Source organism: Amphiura filiformis, chromosome 2, assembly GCF_039555335.1.
Source record: "Amphiura filiformis chromosome 2, Afil_fr2py, whole genome shotgun sequence".
Classification (NCBI taxonomy): domain Eukaryota; kingdom Metazoa; phylum Echinodermata; class Ophiuroidea; order Amphilepidida; family Amphiuridae; genus Amphiura; species Amphiura filiformis.
Window position 1 is genome coordinate 77,901,823 of NC_092629.1, and position 13,368 is coordinate 77,915,190.

Below are 13,368 nucleotides of genomic sequence, written 5' to 3' on the forward strand. Positions count from 1 at the left end.
TTTCCAGTCATGTTTAACTTCTAACGAATATTTTATGACATAAAATCGATAATAATATTATTTCCACCACACTTCGACATCAAATAAAATTGATTTTTCATCACGAAACATTCGTTATAAAAATAAATTGAAATGGATTGAATAACGAATACTTGTTGAAAGAATATTCTTTGTGGCCCTTTGGTGACATTCTAATGATTGGTATCCGTACGTAAATATGATACGTCCCTTTGGACAAAAAGTATCGTAGAGGGCGATGTTACTGATATTTTGGTACAGACGAATCCAACGAGCCAAGTGATGGTCAGAATTCAGTTGGCCATTACTGAGTCCCGTCTGCACAAAACTGGTGTTGTTACTGCCTAATTGGGTGTATTAAATTCGCTTAAAATCGATGTTGAATTGTATCGTATTGTAAACTTTCATCATTCTTTTGTCTACGTGTAACATGGGTGACGGAATGCAGCTTAATATCCCCGCAAAGGCGACATCATTTCAAATTTTAGGTGAAATAGACCTAAGGGGGGACCCAGCTATGGCTGCCATTAAGGTGTAGGAATGCGTGAAATTGGATTCGTCTATAGTGCAAAACCATTGTTGCCTTCGTTCCTATCCGTGTGCAGAAACTCGAGTAAAAAGTGGGTTGTACAATGTAGGCTACATGGTTGTTTGGAATTTGGTATGGCAATTATTCAGCAATATACAAACCATCAGGATTGACGGTATGATAGAGAGGTTATGATTTTCAAATGCTGTAGTGGGTATAGTTATATGTTTTAAGAATGGTAAATTTGCATGACCGTTCAAAATCACAAACTATTTATTGTGCTTCACCAACTTCAACGTTAAATATTTTTTACAAGAAAAGCATTGTGAAAGTTCATTGTATTAGATTATGTAACATAAAATTGACATTCTAATGACGTTACGTGAAAACGAACCAACAGATAAAAAATTCCTGTATTTTGTATCTCTACTAACACGTGACAACTTTTGTTTGATACCATAGTATCGATGGAAATTTTGAGAGAATCAAGTCGACCAAAGCAAGTGTTTACAGCGTTGGTAGTGTGGAGTGGCTCGCACCCGCAATCTTCACCAGTTCCTGTCTAATCCATGTCCGCTACTTCCCTTTCGATACCCAGAGTTGCCAATTTCGGTTTGGTTCATGGGCTTATCATGGGCTTGAAATAGATTTGTTCCCTGAAGTAGGCGCAGATGCTGTACAAAACAGGTGGGCTTTTGTAGTGATTTTTTTTTACAAAACACAGAATATTAAAGCACAATACACTTAACCAGTAGCGGCGCATGACAGGGGGATCATGGCCCCGGTCGGAACTGTTTCCCCCAATGTCCCCTCCCCAGTAAAAACCCCAAATTACGAAAATGTCCTACGACGTACGTCAATGTTGTCTTGATTTCACCCCTAATTAACTCCGGGGGGCTGGTCATATAGTGCTCAGCACTATGTCGAGTCGTGTGATTTCGGTGTTAAAAGCAAAATTTCACTTGATTTTGTCTCTTGTGGAGGTAAATAATGGGAAAAAGATGTTTCCATTTTTTATTTCGTGGGAAGTGGTAAAATCCAAGATGGCCGCCAAAATCCTATAAAACTGACTGACACATGCAAAAAAGCTAAAAAAGCTATATATCACTCTCAAAATATGCTAAAATGTAAATTTCAAATACTGGAACTATGTAGCCTTGTGTCAGATACTCAAAGAAAGATTTAATATTTGGGGGTAACTGGTAAAATCCAAGATGGCCGCCAAAATCCTATAAAACTGACTGACACATGCAAAAAAAGCTATATATCGCTCTCAAAATATGCTAAAAATGTAAATTTCAAACACTGGAACTATGTAGCCTTGTGTCAGACACTCAAAGAAAGATTTAATATTTCGGGGTACGTGGTAAAATCCAAGATGGCCGCCAAAATCTTGTAAAACTGACTGACACATGCTAAAAAGCTATTTATCGCTCTCAAAATATGCTAAAATGTAAATTTCAAACACTGGAACTATGTAGCCTTGTGTCAGATACTCAAAGAAAGATTTAATATTTCGGGGTAAATGGTAAAATCCAAGATGGCCGCCAAAATCTTGTAAAACTGACTGACACATGCAAAAAAAATCCACATATCTCTCTCAAAGTATGCTCAAAATCTAAATTTCAAACACTGGAACTAGCATTGTGTCAGGCACTCAAAGATATATTTGATATTCTAGTATTATGATTACTATTCAATATGGCGACCAATATGGCTGCTTATATACTGCTTAAATGTATATAAATGCATGAGTTTGTTTTTATGATCACGTTTCCAAGTGTATAATTATGTTTTTGAACCAAGAGCACAATGTTTTACATAACCAGACCCCTTGCCACAATCAAGGAAAAAAGTCTTGGAACGCTTGCGTGTAAATAACGGAAAACTGTCACCCCCTCTCCCCCGTGCAATGTTGAGAAATGCCAATGTCTTCAGCGGTTCCCCAATGTGTTCCAACATTGCTTGATGGGGAGAGGGAAGGGTAAATCATTGTTGTAGATGTCATGTTTCTTCCCAAACACAATATAGGTCATTTCCATGAACATAAGAAATTCTGCACGGAATTTCGACAGAGTGTGCCAAGCGTTCCAAGGACTTTTTTCCTTGATTGTCTCTACCGAAGGCAAAATATTTCATCTAAATTTCGTTTTTGTCTCATAACTCAAAAACGGAATGTCGTATGAGCTTAAAATTTCACACGATTTGAGAGTGGATTTTATACTTTGCAATCATAATAAAATTGTTGATAACGAATTTGGTTTATTTAGGAGTGGTCACCGAAAACACCCCATATGCTAAATTACACACGTTTCATAATTATGGCTCTAAACTGCTCTAAAATGTCGTTTTTGTCCATAACTCAAAAACAGAATGTTGTATGAGCTTCATATTGCACACGATTAGAGAGTAGATAATATCCTTTTGAATCATAATAAAATTGTTGATAAAAATGTTGAGTTATTTAGGAGTGGTCACTGACAACACCTCCTATGCTAAATGACACAAGTTTTGTAATTATGGCCCTCTTCTGTATGATACTGAGTCAATTTTCGTTTTTGTCTCATAACTCAAAAACACTACAAATGCATTTTTCGTACAATATCACAATGTTTTGCAGCATGTTTTCCAAAATGTTTTTTTGAATGTTATTAAAACGTTATGTACCCTTTATGATATAACCTAACGTGTAAAATTTATGTTTTCTCTAAAACTTGTGTTTGCTGAGTATAGGTACATCCGAGCGAATCAGAAAGATTATGATGTAACAATTTGAAACAACTCATTTCTGAATATTATTTATAACAAAATACGCTTTTGCGATGAGAAAAAAATAAAGAAAAAAAAGAAACAACAATTTAATAAACAAAAAAAAAAAATATAGACCACCATTGGGACTCGAACCATGCACATCAGTCAATTGAAATGTTTTACGCAATGGAATGACTAATCCGCTACGCCACGCTGCCATTACCATTTTGAATTGAAATAAATATATATGCGTATTTTTTCAATTCAAAATGGTAAAGTGTTAACAAATTTCATATATGAAATCAATGTCTCATTCCTTTTGCATTAAAACATTCTCAATTGGTATAGCAAATGTAAACGAACGTGACGTTTCATGAGATGCGGCCTCAAAAACATAAAATGTCGATTTTGGACCATTTTGTCATTATGGTAAACTGATACACTTTGCCATTTCTACTATACAAGTTTACACTTTCCCTGATACCTGACTACTATAAAAGAACACAACTTGTTACTTCGATTGCGAAATGGCAGCGTGGCGTAGCGGATTAGTCCTCAGACTGATAACCTTTTGACTATTGACCGATGTGGTTCGAGTCCCGTTGGTGGTCTTTTTTTAAAGTATATTCAATTGTTGTTTTCTTTTTTCTTTTCTTGTTTTTTTTCTCATCGCAAAAGCGTATTTTAATATAAATAATATTCAGAAATGAGTTTTTATGCGTATTTATTTCAATTCAAATTGGTAAACTTAACTGTTAACAAATTTTATATATGAAACGAATGTTTCATTCCTTTTGAAATAAAACATTTTCAATTGATATAGCAAATGTAAACGAACGCGACGCTTCGTAAGATTCGGCCTAAAAACATAAAATGTCGATTTTGGACCATTTTGTCATTATGGTAAACTGATACATTTTGAGGTTTCTACTATAGGGTGCTTGCATGGAAGATCACAAAGTTCAAACCATCCTAAAGACACGCTCCAGAGGACATGCAAATGCACGGAGTACAATACCAATCACCTGTTGAACTGGTTTTGATCAAAGTAATGCTTTGTACTCCATGCATTAGCATATCTTATGGAGCGTGTCTGGAGGATGATTTGAACTCATGACCTTTCGTGCAAGCACTCTATACAAGTTTATACAAGTTTACACTTTCCCCGATACCTGACTACTATAAAAGAACAAAACTTGTTACTTCGATTGCGAAATGGCAGCGTGGCGTAGCGGATTAGTCCTCAGACTGATAACCTTTTGACTATTGACCGATGTGAATGGTTCGAGTCCCAGTGGTGGTCTTTTTTTAAAAAGTATATTCAATTGTGTGGGTTTTTTTTCTTCTTTTTTCTCATCGCAAAAGCGTGTCTTAATAGAAATAATATTCAGAAATGAGTTGTTTCAAATTGTTACATCATAATCTTTGTGATTCGCTCGGATATGCCTATACTCAGCATACACAAGTTTTCCAGAAAACATTTATATATGCCTATACTCAGCAAACAGACGTTTTAGACAAAACATTTACATGTTGGGTTATATCATAAAGGGTACAAAATGTTTGAAGTTTTAATAACATTGAAAATATTTTGGAAACATGCTGCAAAACATTGTGATATTGTAAAAAAATGTATTTGTAGTGTTTTTTAGTTACGAGACAAAAACGAAATTTGACTACAGTAGAGGGCATAATTACGAAACTTGTGTAATTTAGCATAGGAGGTGTTTTCAGTGACCACTCCCTGAATAACCCAACATTTTTATCAACAATTTTATTATGATTCAAAAGGATATTATCTACTCTCAAATCTGGTGCAATATGAAACTCATACAACATTTTGTTGTTGAGTTATGGACAAAAACAACATTTTAGAGCGTTTTAGAGCCATGATTAAGAAACGTGAGTAATTTAGCATAGGGGGTGGTACCAATCGCCACTCCCTATATAAACCAAATTCTTTATCAACAAGTTTATTATGATTACAAAGCATATAATCCACTCTCAAATCGTGTGCAATTTGAAGCTCATACGACATTCCGTTTTTGCGTTATGAGACAAAAACGAAATTTAGATGAAATATTTTGCATTCGGTAGAGACAATCAAGGAAAAAAGTCTTGGAACGCTTGCGTGTAAATAACGGAAAACTGTCACCCCTCTCCCCGTGCAATGTTGAGAAATGCCAATGTCTTCAGCGGTTCCCCAATGTGTTCCAACATTGCTTGATGGGGAGAGGGAAGGTAAATCATTGTTGTAGATGTCATGTTTCTTCCCAAACACAATATAGGTCATTTCCATGAACATAAGAAATTCTGCACGGAATTTCGACAGAGTGTGCCAAGCGTTCCAAGGACTTTTTTCCTTGATTGTCTCTACCGAAGGCAAAATATTTCATCTAAATTTCGTTTTTGTCTCATAACTCAAAAACGGAATGTCGTATGAGCTTAAAATTTCACACGATTTGAGAGTGGATTTTATACTTTGCAATCATAATAAAATTGTTGATAACGAATTTGGTTTATTTAGGGAGTGGTCACCGAAAACACCCCATATGCTAAATTACACACGTTTCATAATTATGGCTCTAAACTGCTCTAAAATGTCGTTTTTGTCCATAACTCAAAAACAGAATGTTGTATGAGCTTCATATTGCACACGATTAGAGAGTAGATAATATCCTTTTCAATCATAATAAAATTGTTGATAAAAATGTTGAGTTATTTAGGAGTGGTCACTGACAACACCTCCTATGCTAAATGACACAAGTTTTGTAATTATGGCCCTCTTCTGTATGATACTGAGTCAATTTTCGTTTTTGTCTCATAACTCAAAAACACTACAAATGCATTTTTCGTACAATATCACAATGTTTTGCAGCATGTTTTCCAAAATGTTTTTTGAATGTTATTAAAACGTTATGTACCCTTTATGATATAACCTAACGTGTAAAATTTATGTTTTCTAAAACTTGTGTTTGCTGAGTATAGGTACATCCGAGCGAATCAGAAAGATTATGATGTAACATTTGAAATAACTCATTTCTGAATATTATTTATAACAAAATATGCTTTTGTGATAAAAAAAAAAAAAAAAAAAGAAGCAACAATTTAATACACTTAAAGAAAAATATAGACTGACACTGGGACTCGAACAAAGCATGCACATTTATAGCCAAGGTTAACACTGAGAAATGTTTTACGCAAATGGAATGACACATTGATCTCTATATGAAATTTGTTAACATTTTACCATTTTGAATTGAAATAAATATATATACATATTTCTTTCAATTCAAAATGGAAGTGTTAACAAATTTCATATATGAAATCAATGTTTCATTCCTTTTGCATTAAAACATTCTCAATTGGTATAGCAAATGTAAACGAACGTGACGCTTCATGAGATGCGGCCTCAAAAACATAAAATGTCGATTTTGGACCATTTTGTCATTATGGTAAACTGATACACTTTGCCATTTCTACTATACAAGTTTACACTTTCCCGATACCTGACTACTATAAAAGAACACAACTTGTTACTTCGATTGCGAAATGGCAGCGTGGCGTAGCGGATTAGTCCTCAGACTGATAACCTTTTGACTATTGACCGATGTGGTTCGAGTCCCGTTGGTGGTCTTTTTTTAAAGTATATTCAATTGTTGTTTTTTTTTTTCTTTTTTTTTTTTTCTCATCGCAAAAGCGTATTTTAATATAAATAATATTCAGAAATGAGTTTTTATGCGTATTTATTTCAATTCAAATTGGTAAACTTAACTGTTAACAAATTTTATATATGAAACGAATGTTTCATTCCTTTTGAAATAAAACATTTTCAATTGATATAGCAAATGTAAACGAACGCGACGCTTCGTAAGATTCGGCCTAAAAACATAAAATGTCGATTTTGGACCATTTTGTCATTATGGTAAACTGATACATTTTGAGGTTTCTACTATAGGGTGCTTGCATGGAAGATCACAAAGTTCAAACCATCCTCCAGACACGCTCCAGAGGACATGCAAATGCACGGAGTACAATACCAATCACCTGTTGAACTGGTTTTGATCAAAGTAATTCTTTGTACCCATGCATTAGCATATCTTATGGAGCGTGTCTGGAGGATGATTTGAACTCATGACCTTTCGTGCAAGCACTCTATACAAGTTTATACAAGTTTACACTTTCCCCGATACCTGACTACTATAAAAGAACAAAACTTGTTACTTCGATTGCGAAATGGCAGCGTGGCGTAGCGGATTAGTCCTCAGACTGATAACCTTTGACTATTGACCGATGTGAATGGTTCGAGTCCCAGTGGTGGTCTTTTTTTAAAAAGTATATTCAATTGTGTGGGTTTTTTTCTTCTTTTTTTCTCATCGCAAAAGCGTGTCTTAATAGAAATAATATTCAGAAATGAGTTGTTTCAAATTGTTACATCATAATCTTTGTGATTCGCTCGGATATGCCTATACTCAGCATACACAAGTTTTCCAGAAAACATTTATATATGCCTATACTCAGCAAACAGACGTTTTAGACAAAACATTTACATGTTGGGTTATATCATAAAGGGTACAAAATGTTTGAAGTTTTAATAACATTGAAAATATTTTGAAACATGCTGCAAAACATTGTGATATTGAAAAAAAATGTATTTGTAGTGTTTTTGAGTTACGAGACAAAAACGAAATTTGACTACAGTAGAGGGCATAATTACGAAACTTGTGTAATTTAGCATAGGAGGTGTTTTCAGTGACCACTCCCTGAATAACCCATGATTCAAAAGGATATTACTACAATCGGTGCAATTTCAATTCAACATTTTAGAGCGTTTTTAGAGCCATGATTAAGAAACGTTAATTTAGCATAGGGGTGACCACTCCTAAAAATGAAATTTAAATCGATGAGATGAAATATTTTGCATTCGGTAGAGACAATCAAGGAAAAAGTCTTGGAACGCTTGCGTGTAAATAACGGAAAATTGTCACCCCTCTCCCCCGTGCAATGTTGAGAAATGCCAATGTCTTCAGCGGTTCCCCAATGTGTTCCAACATTGCTTGATGGGGAGAGGGAAGGGTAAATCATTGTTGTAGATGTCATGTTTCTTCCCAAACACAATATAGGTCATTTCCATGAACATAAGAAATTCTGCACGGAATTTCGACAGAGTGTGCCAAGCGTTCCAAGGACTTTTTTCCTTGATTGTCTCTACCGAAGGCAAAATATTTCATCTAAATTTCGTTTTTGTCTCATAACTCAAAAACGGAATGTCGTATGAGCTTAAAATTTCACACGATTTGAGAGTGGATTTTATACTTTGCAATCATAATAAAATTGTTGATAACGAATTTGGTTTATTTAGGAGTGGTCACCGAAAACACCCCATATGCTAAATTACACACGTTTCATAATTATGGCTCTAAACTGCTCTAAAATGTCGTTTTTGTCCATAACTCAAAAACAGAATGTTGTATGAGCTTCATATTGCACACGATTAGAGAGTAGATAATATCCTTTTGAATCATAATAAAATTGTTGATAAAAATGTTGAGTTATTTAGGAGTGGTCACTGACAACACCTCCTATGCTAAATGACACAAGTTTTGTAATTATGGCCCTCTTCTGTATGATACTGAGTCAATTTTCGTTTTTGTCTCATAACTCAAAAACACTACAAATGCATTTTTCGTACAATATCACAATGTTTTGCAGCATGTTTTCCAAAATGTTTTTTTGAATGTTATTAAAACGTTATGTACCCTTTATGATATAACCTAACGTGTAAAATTTATGTTTTCTAAAACTTGTGTTTGCTGAGTATAGGTACATCCGAGCGAATCAGAAAGATTATGATGTAACACTTGAAAATCTCATTTCTGAATATTATTTATAACAAATATAGCTTTTGCGATGAGAAAAAAAAAAGAAAAGAAACAACAATTTAATACACTTAAAGAAAATATAGACTACTGGGACTCGATTGCATCAGTCAAAGCAAATGAAGTCTGTATAATGTTCAAAAATGGTCAGATTTGCATTTATTATAATTATAATGTTTTAATGCAAATGGAATGACAAACGATCACTTTATATGAAATTTGTTAACACTTTTACCATTTTGAATTGAAATAAATATATATGCGTATTTCTTTCAATTCAAAATGGTAAAGTGTTAACAAATTTCATATATGAAATCAATGTTTCATTCCTTTTGCATTAAAACATTCTCAATTGGTATAGCAAATGTAAACGAACGTGACGCTTCATGAGATGCGGCCTCAAAAACATAAAATGTCGATTTTGGACCATTTTGTCATTATGGTAAACTGATACACTTTGCCATTTCTACTATACAAGTTTACACTTTCCCGATACCTGACTACTATAAAAGAACACAACTTGTTACTTGATTGCGAAATGGCAGCGTGGCGTAGCGGATTAGTCCTCAGACTGATAACCTTTTGACTATTGACCGATGTGGTTCGAGTCCCGTTGGTGGTCTTTTTTAAAGTATATTCAATTGTTGTTTTTTTTTCTTTTCTTTTCTTTTTTTTCTCATCGCAAAAGCGTATTTTAATATAAATAATATTTATAAATGTGTTTTTATGCGTATTTATTTCAATTCAAATTGGTAAACTTAACTGTTAACAAATTTTATATATGAAACGAATGTTTCATTCCTTTTGAAATAAAACATTTTCAATTGATATAGCAAATGTAAACGAACGCGACGCTTCGTAAGATTCGGCCTAAAAACATAAAATGTCGATTTTGGACCATTTTGTCATTATGGTAAACTGATACATTTTGAGGTTTCTACTATAGGGTGCTTGCATGGAAGATCACAAAGTTCAAACCATCCTAAAGACACGCTCCAGAGGACATGCAAATGCACGGAGTACAATACCAATCACCTGTTGAACTGGTTTTGATCAAAGTAATTCTTTGTACTCCATGCATTAGCATATCTTATGGAGCGTGTCTGGAGGATGATTTGAACTCATGACCTTTCGTGCAAGCACTCTATACAAGTTTATACAAGTTTACACTTTCCCCGATACCTGACTACTATAAAAGAACAAAACTTGTTACTTCGATTGCGAAATGGCAGCGTGGCGTAGCGGATTAGTCCTCAGACTGATAACCTTTTGACTATTGACCGATGTGAATGGTTCGAGTCCCAGTGGTGGTCTTTTTTAAAAAGTATATTCAATTGTGTGGGTTTTTTTCTTCTTTTTCTCATCGCAAAAGCGTGTCTTAATAGAAATAATATTCAGAAATGAGTTGTTTCAAATTGTTACATCATAATCTTTGTGATTCGCTCGGATATGCCTATACTCAGCATACACAAGTTTTCCAGAAAACATTTATATATGCCTATACTCAGCAAACAGACGTTTTAGACAAAACATTTACATGTTGGGTTATATCATAAAGGGTACAAAATGTTTGAAGTTTTAATAACATTGAAAATATTTTGGAAACATGCTGCAAAACATTGTGATATTGTAAAAAATGTATTTGTAGTGTTTTTGAGTTACGAGACAAAAACGAAATTTGACTACAGTAGAGGGCATAATTACGAAACTTGTGTAATTTAGCATAGGAGGTGTTTTCAGTGACCACTCCTGAATAACCCAACATTTTATCAACAATTTTATTATGATTCAAAAGGATATTATCTACTCTCAAATCTGGTGCAATATGAAACTCATACAACATTTTGTTGTTGAGTTATGGACAAAACAACATTTTAGAGCGTTTTAGAGCCATGATTAAGAAACGTGAGTAATTTAGCATAGGGGGTGTTTCCAATGACCACTCCCTAAATAAACCAAATTCTTTATCAACAAGTTTATTATGATTACAAAGCATATAATCACTCTCAAATCGTGTGCAATTTGAAGCTCATACGACATTCCGTTTTGCGTTATGAGACAAAAACGAAATTTAGATGAAATATTTTGCATTCGGTAGAGACAATCAAGGAAAAAGTCTTGGAACGCTTGCGTGTAAATAACGGAAAACTGTCACCCCTCTCCCCGTGCAATGTTGAGAAATGCCAATGTCTTCAGCGGTTCCCCAATGTGTTCCAACATTGCTTGATGGGGAGAGGGAAGGGTAAATCATTGTTGTAGATGTCATGTTTCTTCCCAAACACAATATAGGTCATTTCCATGAACATAAGAAATTCTGCACGGAATTTCGACAGAGTGTGCCAAGCGTTCCAAGGACTTTTTTTCCTTGATTGTCTCTACCGAAGGCAAAATATTTCATCTAAATTTCGTTTTTGTCTCATAACTCAAAAACGGAATGTCGTATGAGCTTAAAATTTCACACGATTTGAGAGTGGATTTTATACTTTGCAATCATAATAAAATTGTTGATAACGAATTTGGTTTATTTAGGGATTGGTCACCGAAAACACCCCATATGCTAAATTACACACGTTTCATAATTATGGCTCTAAACTGCTCTAAAATGTCGTTTTTGTCCATAACTCAAAAACAGAATGTTGTATGAGCTTCATATTGCACACGATTAGAGAGTAGATAATATCCTTTTGAATCATAATAAAATTGTTGATAAAAATGTTGAGTTATTTAGGAGTGGTCACTGACAACACCTCCTATGCTAAATGACACAAGTTTTGTAATTATGGCCCTCTTCTGTATGATACTGAGTCAATTTTCGTTTTTTTCTCATAACTCAAAAACACTACAAATGCATTTTTCGTACAATATCACAATGTTTTGCAGCATGTTTTCCAAAATGTTTTTTTGAATGTTATTAAAACGTTATGTACCCTTTATGATATAACCTAACGTGTAAAATTTATGTTTTCTCTAAAACTTGTGTTTGCTGAGTATAGGTACATCCGAGCGAATCAGAAAGATTATGATGTAACATATTTGAAATAATTCATTTCTGAATATTATTTATAATAAAATGCTTTTGCGATGAGAAAAAATAAAAAAAAAGAAACAACAATTTAATACACTTAAAGAAAAATATAGACCACCATTGGGACTCGAATTACAGTCAATAGCCAAAGGTTAACAGTCGGAGGACTAATCCGCACGCCACTGCCATTGCACAAACGAAGTAACAGGTTTTGTTCTTTTATAGTAGTCAGGTATCGACTTGATAAATGGCAAACATCGTTGTTTACATTTGTTATTGTTTACATTATTGAAATGTTTTATCGCAATGGAATGACACTTGATCTTTATATGAATTTGTTAACACTTTACCATTTTGAATTGAAATAAATATATATGCGTATTTCTTTCAATTCAAAATGGTAAAGTGTTAACAAATTTCATATATGAAATCAATGTTTCATTCCTTTTGCATTAAAACATTCTCAATTGGTATAGCAAATGTAAACGAACGTGACGCTTCATGAGATGCGGCCTCAAAAACATAAAATGTCGATTTTGGACCATTTTGTCATTATGGTAAACTGATACACTTTGCCATTTCTACTATACAAGTTTACACTTTCCCTGATACCTGACTACTATAAAAGAACACAACTTGTTACTTCGATTGCGAAATGGCAGCGTGGCGTAGCGGATTAGTCCTCAGACTGATAACCTTTTGACTATTGACCGATGTGGTTCGAGTCCCGTTGGTGGTCTTTTTTTTAAAGTATATTCAATTGTTGTTTTTTTTTTCTTTTCTTGTTTTTTTTTTCTCATCGCAAAAGCGTATTTTAATATAAATAATATTCAGAAATGAGTTTTTATGCGTATTTATTTCAATTCAAATTGGTAAACTTAACTGTTAACAAATTTTATATATGAAACGAATGTTTCATTCCTTTTGAAATAAAACATTTTCAATTGATATAGCAAATGTAAACGAACGCGACGCTTCGTAAGATTCGGCCTAAAAACATAAAATGTCGATTTTGGACCATTTTGTCATTATGGTAAACTGATACATTTTGAGGTTTCTACTATAGGGTGCTTGCATGGAAGATCACAAAGTTCAAACCATCTTAAAGACACGCTCCAGAGGACATGCAAATGCACGGAGTACAATACCAATCACCTGTTGAACTG

General features: G+C 33.9%; 1 protein-coding gene across 1 annotated transcript in view; it reads left to right on the forward strand.

The window, feature by feature from the left end:
* Positions 1–13,368, forward strand: part of LOC140146647 (neuronal acetylcholine receptor subunit alpha-2-like) — a 54,933-nt gene that overhangs the window by 19,650 nt on the left and 21,915 nt on the right. Inside the window, exon 5 of the mRNA XM_072168517.1 lies at positions 1,010–1,234. Within this exon, the coding sequence (XP_072024618.1) occupies positions 1,010–1,234 (225 nt within the window). The remainder of the gene's footprint in view (positions 1–1,009; positions 1,235–13,368) is intronic.